General features: G+C 47.6%; 1 protein-coding gene across 1 annotated transcript in view; it reads right to left on the bottom strand.

Annotated features, from left to right (window-relative positions):
* Positions 1–11,846, bottom strand: part of LOC112069804 (run domain Beclin-1-interacting and cysteine-rich domain-containing protein) — a 62,196-nt gene that overhangs the window by 3,268 nt on the left and 47,082 nt on the right. Inside the window, 9 exon segments of the mRNA XM_070438703.1 lie at positions 6,796–6,889; positions 7,291–7,444; positions 8,216–8,277; positions 8,473–8,711; positions 8,849–8,913; positions 9,357–9,502; positions 9,584–9,716; positions 10,513–10,573; positions 11,619–11,693. Coding sequence (XP_070294804.1) covers positions 6,796–6,889; positions 7,291–7,444; positions 8,216–8,277; positions 8,473–8,711; positions 8,849–8,913; positions 9,357–9,502; positions 9,584–9,716; positions 10,513–10,573; positions 11,619–11,693 — 1,029 coding nt within the window.

Genomic DNA, 11,846 nt, shown 5'->3' with positions numbered 1-11,846 from the left:
AATGCCAGAGCTCAGTGGACGCACACAAAGGAGAGGCCAGCAGCTCAAGTGCAGGCCCAAAGGAGAGGCCAGAGCTCAGTGAAGTCGCACCAAGGAGAAGGCCAGAGCTCAGTGAGGCACCAAGGACCAGAGTCATGACACCGGGCCAGAGCTCAGTGAGACCGCAGGCCAGAGCAGCTGAGACCAAGGCCAGGAGCTCAGTGAGGGCAACCAAGGAGGGCCAGAGCTCAGTGAGGCAGCAAGGAGAGGCCAGAGCTCAGTGAAGGCAACCAAGGAGAGGCCAGAGCTCAGGTTGTCCAGCTCGATCCGCTTTAAGGACCGCTGATTGCGCTCTCCCAGAGCTCAGTGCGCTGAGGCACCAAGTGCAGAGGCCATGAAGCTCAAGTGGAAGGCACCACAGCCGGGGTGCTGGCCGAGAGGCCCTTTAAGATGCCTCCCCAGTGAGTTGGCACCGAAGCTTGTATTCATAGATAGGCCAGGAAAACAGAAATCAAACAACCAGTGGTCAAGCTACGGACGCGATATAGCCATAAAAGATGGTTTCTAGATACAGGCGTATGGGCAACTACCTTTCCCACACCAGTAGTGCCACCTCGGGACGGCTGCGACCAAAAAACCAGTCCAGACCAACCCACACTCGAACACCGATACGTGGAAGAAAACTGCTCGAAGAATTCCAGGAGCCTCAATCACGACATCAGAGAACGCGTAAAAGAAGTTTCCAGCGCGGGCAAGAACGTGGTACAATGACAGTCATCTGCAAGATATGACACGAGGCAGCGAATGATTCCCTATCAATTTCTTATCTCGGGCTGGGTCGTCTTCGATGACCTTCTGGAACCAACGCCCAACTGTGGAGACTCGACTTACCCCACTAAGGAATCATATCGAGAGGGAGTTCCCTTCGGTCTAGGCGCCAGTGACAACTATTCTTTCTGATCTTCATGGAGTATTATTCGCGTCAAGTCGTCCACATAGTGACTCGTCCATTGTATCTAGAACTCCAGGACGAGAGTCAATGTGGAGCACTTCCTGCACTGGGCGGAATCTGTTCATAAGGTCTTTTGGACATTCCAAGAATATTTTCCTAATCTTCCACATTTGACACCTAGTACGCTCATCTGTTAGGGGTTTGCGATTTTTCTCGGATATTATCCCCGCATGTGCGAGAGCCCTTGTATGATGGGATCTTGGCGATGTGTTTACTATGAGGAGAATCATTTTCGTTCGTATTGTCTGTGTCCTCATCCTTGCATGTTCGCGTGGAATTACTCCTCGCAAGAGGGGCAATGGTCGTTCTCTCTCTGGTCCGTGGATATGGTCACTGCTTACGTTGTCGGTTTTTCTCGCGAAGGGAGACGTGTTGCTCGACTATTGATAAATGCACTGCTCTCTTCCCTCCGCCTCCTCGCGTCCCTGCTTTCTATTCTTCCTTATCGTGCCGAATTATTGTACTTTCTTTTCTCTCAACTGTTGGTATTTGTGGTTATGGACGGCCTTCCCCTGATCTCACTTGATTTCGCCCTTCCATGCTGTATCTCTGGGCCGCCTGCCTGCCCTTTTCCTTTGCGTGGCTCCAGTTTTGGGGGTCTCTCCTCCACTTACTTCCTCGGGTCCTTCCTTTCGCGTCTCTTCTGCCTGTCCTCAGCCTGCTCCCACTTCGCACCTTCACCCCACCGGTCTCTCTTTCTCTTTCTCCTCTCCTTCTTATTCTCTGATTTGTCATAAGATCGCTCACCGGCGTCCTTGATTGCGTGAGTTTTCGACGCGGATCTCGCCGTTACAGAACCATGGGGTCTCCTCGAACTTCACATCATCTCTCCGTCCCTTTTTTCATTTGGGCACTCATTTTCCTCCTTCTAACTTTCTGGGTGCTCTCTGGTAGCAACCAACTGAATTAGAGCAATCAATGAAAATGGCCCCATAAACGGGGAGGTTTATGCTGCACCTTAGGGTCGTGATGAACGGGTCCGTGCTTCGGCGTGCCTTTGCCACCGCACTTGCCGCTCCCCTTTCCACCCTGTGATCTCAACAGCGGAGCTCTTCGTGTTGGTTGAGCAGTAACTCAGCGGGGCTTGCGTGAGTCTGCTTACCTTCTCTCCCCTTGTATCTCTTGCACACAAGAGTGAAGTTACTTTTTTTTAAGTAATTGTTCCTCATTTCTCTAACTGGTCACATCTTTGCCTACAGATTTCCGGCCAGTTACTAACTTCGTTGCCCCCCTTTTCCTGCTTTTGCGAAACGCGTGTCTCCTCTCTAGCTGTCCTCTCTCTCGATTTTGAAGGCACACTCTTTCAAGACCTTTGCTGTCTAGCCACTCTGGCACCTATATGTACTAGGTTACGCAGGTGACCTATTGCCCATCGAGTCTCTCGGTCTCCTTGCCGTACTCGTTGCGTCCATCCCTGGACTATCCAGTGTAGTCCCCTTGTTGTGGGCTCGCTGCTCTTTCTCTCTGTTCTTCCTTGGGATCTCTGGTTGTTCGCCCTTCAGGTGTGATCGAGGAAACGGTCGCTCTGCGGTTAGGGTTGGGATCGCGTGCACATGGAGCGGGGGGCTGCTGTTCGCAGAGGGTCACGTGTGTATTATTAATACGCATTGTTCTTTGTTTTCTTTCCCTTTCTTAGGTGCGTCGTCACAGAATGTTGTCCAGCACCTTTTGTGCCGTGGCACTTCGTTCTTCCTTTCCTCTTGCCCTGGTGCGTTTGTGCTCCTAATGTCAGCTTACTCTCCACAGGAGGCCAAGCATCCTCGGTTGTCCATTAAAATAAAAGAATGGCCTCTCTATGTCTCCAACTTCAAAGCGTTCTAGCTAATCACATACATGATCCGGCCTAGTCTCTTCGGGTCCTCGCATATGTACAATTCTGACTGTTTATGACTGCTATGTCCCCTCTCTTCGGGAGTCCCCTTTCGGTCCGGGATTGTCAGGCTGCTGGCTGTCATAGCTCCTCAAGCTTCCCTCCTTGTGTCGTCGTTTTAGTACTCTCCTGATACACTAGAACTTTATGGCCAGAAACTTGTCCTTGCTCTATATAATGTTAGAATCGCTGGTGGCTGTGTATAGTGCATTCCTTCTCTTCTCCCAAGTTTTAGGTATTGGCTTCTCTGCTCGGACTGTTAAGCGCCGCATACGCCAGGTCCTTCAGCTCCACTTGTCACCTTCGCTATGTCCTTTCAGCCATGCGGTGAACAAGTGAGCTGTTTATTTATGGTTATGTACATTCTCTGCTACCTACTGCTGGTTGGGTTCTTTCCTGCCATCTTGGTGAAACGTCAACAGTTTACATTTTTCACTCTCCCTATATCTCTTTCTCCCTCGGTACTGCCAGCTTCCCTCCAGGTTTTTGTAGCGTCTGGAGCTCTTAGTATCCTCTGTCAAGCTCGTGACTAACGACGGCCACCTCTCATGCGATCTGGGAAAACATGTCCGGGTTGGGAGACGCCTGAGAGCTGTAGCTTCCCAATTGGACACGGAGTCAAATCTATAAGCGCTAGTCCATTCATATTGTTGGTACCATAATTCTCTCCTCTGTCAGGTTGGGCAAGAGAGGGGCAGGGGAGTAGGTGGAGCAAGGAGAGGTCGTGGATGGTGCGCTCGCGAGGTACCAGTTGATCATCGGACCCTATATGAGGGGCGGTTGATGTAAAGAAACGACTTGAATGCAGAGTGTGTGTTTAGAGTTGTTTAATTCTTCAAGGATCTAATGGGGTGGTGAGTTTCGCGCATGCTCATAGATATTGATCCTCCTCGGGGTCCTAGCAAATTGAACGGCCAGTTTTATACCTATTTGCTTAAAACACACAAGTCTGAAACAGAGGGAATAAATGGAAATAGATGAGGAGATTGGAAATTCATGTCACTTTCTGCACCTACCTGGGATTACCAGACTTATCGAAACAACACCGACTTTTCAGTTTGCCATACCGACCCATAGGGTTCCTCACCAGACCATGTGTTTTGCCGCATCGCCACACTGCAACAGCTGGCCCCTATGTCTACCACAGGGGACAAAGAAGCGAAAATTACCAGAATAGATCTGTTAACTTTGACATGTCATTGGCCTACACTCGCATTCAACAAACATCCAGAAGGGTGCGGTCAGTACACGGTGCTCATCAAAGCTGGACATCGTGAGAGACTGAAAATAGCTTCTTCCAAGGCCCATCAGACTGTCACGTGTTTACGATCAGTAAGCGATGCTGCCCTGCAGACACGTTTGAAATCATTGTGCAACTTTTTATAACATGGCTTTAATAGTTGGGTTGTTGCTCGCTCACGCGCTTCTTGAGTGATACGAGGAGCGGAAGAGAGAGGTCAGACACTCAAATATTTTTGAAAAACTAGATATATCTTTTAAGCCCTCTTATATTGACATTTAATCACGGGAAATAGATGGCGAAACAGAGAAAACATAAACCTTCAAAGATACAAACAAGAAAGCATCGTAGACGGAAAGACCTGACATTACTTGTCTCTACGGTAACAGTGTACGGACAGGAAGACAAGGACTACAGGTCGGAAAGGAACCGAACAACCGAGAACAGGCCCCGGTATTGCGGTGCAGCCAGACCTAACATCGATGGACCAGGGGAACGCAATCCACTGCACCGAAGACGAAACATGGAGAAAGCACTAAGCTTAATACTGCATCTTAAAAGAGAAGCAAAACACCGCTCTAATTAAGAGCCATAACCAGGCCACCAAAAACGCCTAACTAGAAAACACACATAGGGACTGCCTCACCAAACACTACTGCCCTGACTTATAAACACACTACACAAAACAACATAAAAAGGACAGGACCTGTTACAGAACCCCCCCTCAAGGCTCGCGAACAGCCGATCTAGGACGACTCCCGCACCAGCGCACAAAGTCGCAGGGGAGGGTCTGGGTGGGCATGTTTGGTGACCGTCACGGTGGATGCGTCAGGCTCTGGACGCTGTACGCAACACCACCTATTTCGTCCTTCCGTCAATACCTGTGATTTTTCCGCCTAGCACGAATGACCACCCTCAAACTCAACAGTCCCCTAAAACTGCAACAGCAACATCCGGGATAAAAGGGCAACACGGGAGCATAGGGGCAGCGCCCGGGAGAAGGGGGCAGGCCAGGAAACAAGATCAAACAACAGTGGCAGCCACAACCAAAGATGTCAGAACATCCTACAACTACCTTCCACCAGTAGTGCCACCCTGCACCATAAAAACCAGTCCAACCAACCACCAACACCATAGTGAAGAAAACTCAATCCACCACACACACAGAAACGCAAAGAATTCCACGCAAGAAGTGGTCAACATTGAAATTAACGAGGAAGTTTAACTTCTAGGCTGTGACTGCCAATGTGAATTGATACCCGAGTAAACAATATCCTAAGTTACMTATTTCCATACCAATTCAACTCGGTCCACATGTGATTCCATKACAGCTAGTACAAGTCAATGTGCTACATTCTGCATCTCTCAATCATGTCTTTTGGAATTCAAGATATTTTCCTAATTCCAAATTGACTAGTAAGTCATAGGGGTTTGATTTGGAATACAGCAACTGATATGGGATTGATTGTAACAAAAACTTTTCTGCTATTCTCATCCTTCCCAATACTCAGAGGGAATTTCTTTCTGTCTAGAAGGCATCTATGTTTTCCAAGGAGAGGGCAATGAAAAGCTGCTTTCCCTCCCCTCCCTTCATCCTCTATCTGACTTCTCTTCCTGTTGGTTTGGCTAGAGAGCCTTGGTCACCACCCTCCATCTATTGCTCTGTTCCTCCCCCTCTACTTCTCTCCTCCTCCGCCGTCTCCGCCGTCCTCTCACCCCGGTTCTTTTCTCTCTCCCCCCTACCGATTGTTATCCTCCTGGCTTTGCGTGWTTTGCAGGATCTCCAGTTAGATGGGGTCTCCTGCTCTTCCATTCTCTCTTTTTCATCACTCATCTTCCTCCCTTCTAACTTTCTGGTGTCTCTGGAGAAAACGTTGAGCAACCTAAGGCCCAAAACCGGAGGTTTCACTGTGAACCGTCCGTYCTTTCCTTCCACTACTACGCTGCTGTTACTCTCCCGTACTTCACTTTCTCCTTTTTCTGAACAATCTTTTTTAAAGAATTTCCCTTTACTGTCACACTTGTCTAATTCCTCTAACTCTCCTTTCTCCTTTTTCCTCTCTACTTCCCCTTTTGAGAACGCTTTCGCTAGCCTCCCAACCCCAGGGACTTTCCAGAGTCCTCTCCTCTCTTCCTTCTCTGTCCYATCCGCATCCCCCTGTTTCTCTTTCTCTCTTTCCCTGGATCCTTTGTCCTTGGAGAAAGTGYTGGTTAGTTTGCTGACACCGAGGGCCTTAAATAAATTGCCCTTCTCTTTCTTCACGTGTCCTTCTGCACTTCCCTCACTGTCTTCCCTGTYCTCTCTTTCTTTGTTCTCAACATCCTCAGTTTCAAACTTTCCTTCCGCCATTCCTTTCCCTGTCTGGGTTTCTCCTTCCCTCTCTCCTTCTTCTAGCTCCTCATCTTCCTCCTTTTCTTTACTCCAAAAGGCCTTGGCCAGAGTTCCATGTTGGAACGCTGTGAATAACCTCCTCGTCTCCCCTTCTGTTCTCCTCCTCTCCTTTCCTCTCTCTCCAGTCCATTTCTCCTCATCTTCCCTTGCCTCACTCTCTTCCTCTCCTCCCTCTCCCTCTCTCTTGTCTTGGGACAGGGCCCTGGCCAGCCTGCGGAACTTCCAATTTCTCCAGGAGGGGGAGAGGAAGGGAGAGGGGGCCCGTGGGACAACCAGTCCTCCCACCAGCAGGGGGGGCTCACCTTCGCAGCACGTGCACTTGTTCAACTGGAAGGGGAAGATGATGTCTTTGTCGTTGCCGCAGAACTCACACACAAAGCCCTTGGCCTGACACAGCTGTAGGAGACAAAGACAGGGAAAGAGGGGAAATTGAGACATTGAGGGCAAGAGCCAAACACTGAGAATAAAACGTTTTATTTTTTTTACTTTGAAAATGTCATGTTAGAACACCCACAAGTCCACTGGAACACACAGCGCAAACAGTCATTTGACACAAACAGTACTAGAGCCATCTTATAGAATGACAACTTCAGAATGTTAGTTCACAAATCACACTGGATTGGTGAAGACCAATCATGCTACTCATAAATATGTTATTGTATTTAACTGGGATAGAGTAGAAAGACAATTCAAAATGTACATCSCCATATCAAAATCAACAATGTATCTCTATTAGCGTATCTCAGAGTTAACTACAGTGACAACAGGAGTATCTGGTTCACGATAAGCATTCTYACCACACAGCCAGCCACGTGCGCAGAACCCAATTTCAGAAGCTCTCGTAGCCGGGGGGCCAGCTCTCCGTTGCGCACAGCGTTAAGGTCGCTGAGGGAGAACAGGTGCAGGTCCTCAGTCAGGTGACCAGGGAGGCTGTCGAACTGGTCCAGCACGCTGTGGGGCCAAACGCAGGGACACACGTCAGGGGAACTCATACCAACAATACCATCCATAGCTGGAATAGTTTACCTGCCAGTGCAGACAAACAGCCATCTCAGAGGAGTAGCACAGGAATACTACATGTCAACGGAATGGACCGTCGCATACAGGAATACTACATGTCAACGGAATGGACCGTCGCATACCAATAATACCAGTTATTGCAGAACACGCACAACTACTTTAATGACTTTTTAAATTGGCAAGATAAACAAACTTAGGGATGACATGCCAGCAACAAACACTGACACGACACATCCAAGTATATCTGACCGAATTATGAAAGACAATAATTGTACTTTTGAATTACGTAAAGTCAGTGTGGAAGAGGTAAAAAAAAAAAAGTGTTGCTGTCTATCAACAACGACAAGCCACCGTGGTCTGACAATCTGGATGGAAAATTACTGAGGATAGAGGATGATATTGCCACTCCTATTTCTGATATCTTCAATTTAAGCCTACTACAAAGTGTGTGCCCTCAGGCCTGGAGGGAAGCAAATGTCATTCCTGTATCTAAGAATAGTAAAGCCCCCTTWACCGGCTCAAATAGCCAACCAATCAGCCTGTTACCAACCCTTAGTTGTGGAGTAGGGGCCTGAGGGCACACAGTGTGTTGTGAAATCTGTGAATGTATTGTAACGTTTTTAAAATGGTATAAACTGCCTTCATTTTGCTAGACCCCAGGAATGCTAATGGCGATCCATAATAAATACAAATACAACTTACTCTCTAGCTAGGCGGCAGGTCTTGAAGAGGTTTTTCATGTGGAATAGTTGGACCCTCAAAACCTGAAGAATATTAGGAAAATGTACTTAGTTCACAGAATGCATTTCAAACTCATAACCATAAYGCATTTTCCTTCTAGTACAGGTGAGTTACAGTAAACTGTGGTAAAGTAACTAACCAAACCTAAAATAAGATAAGCATTAAWCTAACCAGCATTAAACTAACCAGGCAAGTATAACAAAATCAAGTCCTCTCACCCGGACAGTCTCCAGGGCTTTGTTCTTCTTGTAGAGGCCACTGTTGATGTCGTTGGGGTTGAACAGGGGGTCTCCTGATATCTTGCCCAGCAGGTCCCGGGCAAAGTTGCTGACATAGTACTTGCTGAAGTCCCACTTCCTCAGCACACGGCCCGGCACCACCGCCTGSGCGTTCTCATGGCAACACTGGCAGAAGTAGCGGCCCAGGTACTCACAGTAGCGCATTCGCTTGATGTAGTCTGTCCGGTGGGGGGGGTTAAGAGTTTCAATGTGAGTGAGGAAGGGGGGCGGGGGTTGACACAAACTGGCCACTGTGGGATAGGGATAACATGGGTGGTTGTGCTATGGCAGCGGGTATCTTCAATGTGRTTTGTACCTGGGTCTATGCGAGTCCCGCAGCCTGCACAGCGGTAGTTTTGCTTGGCCACGACGATCTTCCTCCTGATAGAGAAAAAAAGGGGAGGGAGGCGGGTTAGTGAGAGAGACAGGCAGAAAACAACAAAAAGACAGAACTAGAGACAAACTGACAGAGAGAGGCAGCGCGCGAGAGACGCAGAGGCATAGCGAGAGAGAAATAGCGAGAGAGAGAGAGCGACAGCGAGAGAGAGCGACAGCGAGAGAGAGCGACAGCGAGAGAGAGCGACAGCGACAGCGACAGCGAGAGAGAGCGACAGCGAAAGAGAGAAAGCGACAGCGAAAGAGAGAAAGCGACAGCGAAAGAGAGAAAGCGACAGCGAAAGAGAGAAAGCGAAAGCGACAGCGAAAGAGAGAAAGCGACAGCGAGAGCGAGCGAGCGAGACAGAGAGAGACAAAAAGGGGAAGGCAAACAGAATAGTGTGAAGTCAGCAACTACGTTTGTGACCCGTGTGTGTGTGTGGACTCACTTGTGCGCGGGGTGAATGTTGAAGATGATCTGGGGTCGCGGGGGGGCCCACTCCAGGTTCCCTCTCACTCGGATCCTCAGCTTGTAGATGTCAGCATGCTCCCCGTCATCAGGAGAGATGGGCAGGGAGTCAGGGATGGGCAGGAGCTGAGGGGTAGCAGGATACAGCTCAGTTTGTGTGAGTCTATGTGTGTGTGTTTGTGTGTGTGTGTCTATGTGTGTGTGTACCTTCTGTGGTGCGTCTTGCTCTGGGACCAGCCAGTCGAGCTCCGAGGCTGCAGGGAGCTGCATGCCCTCAAACTGCCTGAGCARGCCCATGGCCACCGACTCAGCAGAGTTAGACTGGAGGAACGACGGAGAACTGAGACAGATTGATGGTAGGAATAGAGAACAAGCGTACACCAAACAGTTTAATTTTAACAATAGCCACACTATCGCAAACAGTTTAATTTTAACTAGTGCAAACAATAGCCTAATTTTAACTACCGCAAAMAATAAAAGCATCTGCCTCTGATTTCAAAAAGGTTGCAATTTCAAATCCAGCAATAGAAAGACATACATTTTGACTATATTAGCCCACACAGCTACAAGGACGCACTTTCATACTCGGTTTAGGACCGCATATTGGAGCTGATCGAGACACCAACTGATGTATAAAACAATCTTTCAATTATCTACAAGCACCATGAAACCTGTAACACAAGAAATTCATTTGTCTTGGTGAAAATCAGTTTTTAGGAGCAAACTTTTTCCATGTGGTTTCTTCCTTCACAAACTCTTAAATATTTGGTCAAATTATTCATTTTGTGTATGGTTTCCTAGAAAACAAGGGTGGCTCAACTTAGCCCACTCTCCCCTACCAGGAGTCGGCAACCTTTTTCATGTGAAGTGGCAATTTATAATTTATCCTACCATTTCTACATGCCAGTTATGATTTTCATATTTGCATTACAACTAATTGTGCCCATAGATTATACACTTTTGGAGATCTTAGACAAGACTTATCCTATCAGAGGGCAAGTTGGTGCGTGCTCTTAAATTGTTTATACCTGTCAAATCCTCTMAAATCTCCACAAGTGCATAGGGCAAAGGATCTAGAGGTCGATTTGGCATTGGGCCAACACCTTTGAGGCTAGAAGGGAGGAAGTCGTTCTTACATAGACTCTGATCTGAGGAAAGAGCGGACACTGGATGTCACACCGCGCTTTATGTCTGCATCTGAGAGAGAGAGAGAGAAAGAGAGATAAAGGAACCTCAACATAACAGCAGGACATATGCCCAGGCCGTGAGCAGAGCAACAGGCCCAACCCCTACTATTACACCCACCCAAGCCAYATCCTGCGACCTAAGAGGTATGTATCAGATGCCCAACATGCTCTGCTCACACCTACTGTGATGGTCCGGGGCCTAAACCACACAAAAACAACACTAGACACTATGGAATACAAAGCTTTTACTATCTCATCCTGGAATATACAAGGTCTGAGGTCAGCTGCCTTTGGACTAAAGAGCAGGAACTCAAGACTTCAAAGAAACTGAAAATACAAACATTGTCATCCTACAAGAAACATGGTATAAAGGAGACGGACCCACTGGTTGCCCTCTAGGTTACAGAGAACTGGTAGTCCCCATCCACCAAACTACCAGGTGTGAAACAGGGAAGAGACTCAGGGGGAATGCTGATTTGGTATAGAGCAGACCTATCCCACTCCATTAAAATTAATCAAAACAGTAACATTTTACATCTGCCTAGACATGAATAAGGAAATTATCTCAGAAAAACAAACACCATTGTAAATGCAACCTATATTTGTGTTGATTTATTTTCCCTTTTGTACTTTAACTATTTGCACATCRTTACAACACTGTATATATACAATTACATTTGACATGTTTTTATTCTTTTGGAACTTTTGTGAGTGTTAATGTTTACAGTGAATTTTTATTATTTATTATTTCTTTTGTTTATTAATCTCTCTCACTTGCTTTGGCAATGTAAACATATGTTATCCGCAGATGATGAGGCAGATGATGTTGTTCCTTTCACCTTTTTATTTTACATGATGAAGTTTACCGTAGTTCCCCAGAACAGTTGAGCCAGTCACGTGTTTGTATATAGCACAACGGGAGAAAGCGGGAGCTGGTGAGTTCAGCAGTGTATTTGGTTAATGAAACCTGGATTAGAGCCCAACCCTACCCTCCAAACCCATTGCTCCCTGGCCTCCTTAGCCCTCCTCCCCCCCGCCCCCGCCAGACCAGATACCTGAGAAGAGGGAGGCGTGCGACAGGGAGAGGCCGCTCCTAGACACCGTCATCAGGGACTGGCCCTCACAGCCATCTGAGAGACATAGATTACACTCAGCAACCAGCCCCACATATATACTATACACTACTACACACCACCACATATATACTATACACTACTACACACCACCACACGTACACTACTACACACCACCACATATAGACTATATACTACTACACACCACCA

This window comes from Salvelinus sp. IW2-2015, unplaced genomic scaffold, assembly GCF_002910315.2.
Source record: "Salvelinus sp. IW2-2015 unplaced genomic scaffold, ASM291031v2 Un_scaffold1124, whole genome shotgun sequence".
In the NCBI taxonomy this organism is placed as follows: domain Eukaryota; kingdom Metazoa; phylum Chordata; class Actinopteri; order Salmoniformes; family Salmonidae; genus Salvelinus; species Salvelinus sp. IW2-2015.
Note: the sequence above shows the minus strand (reverse complement) of the source record. Positions and strands in the feature narration are given on the sequence as shown.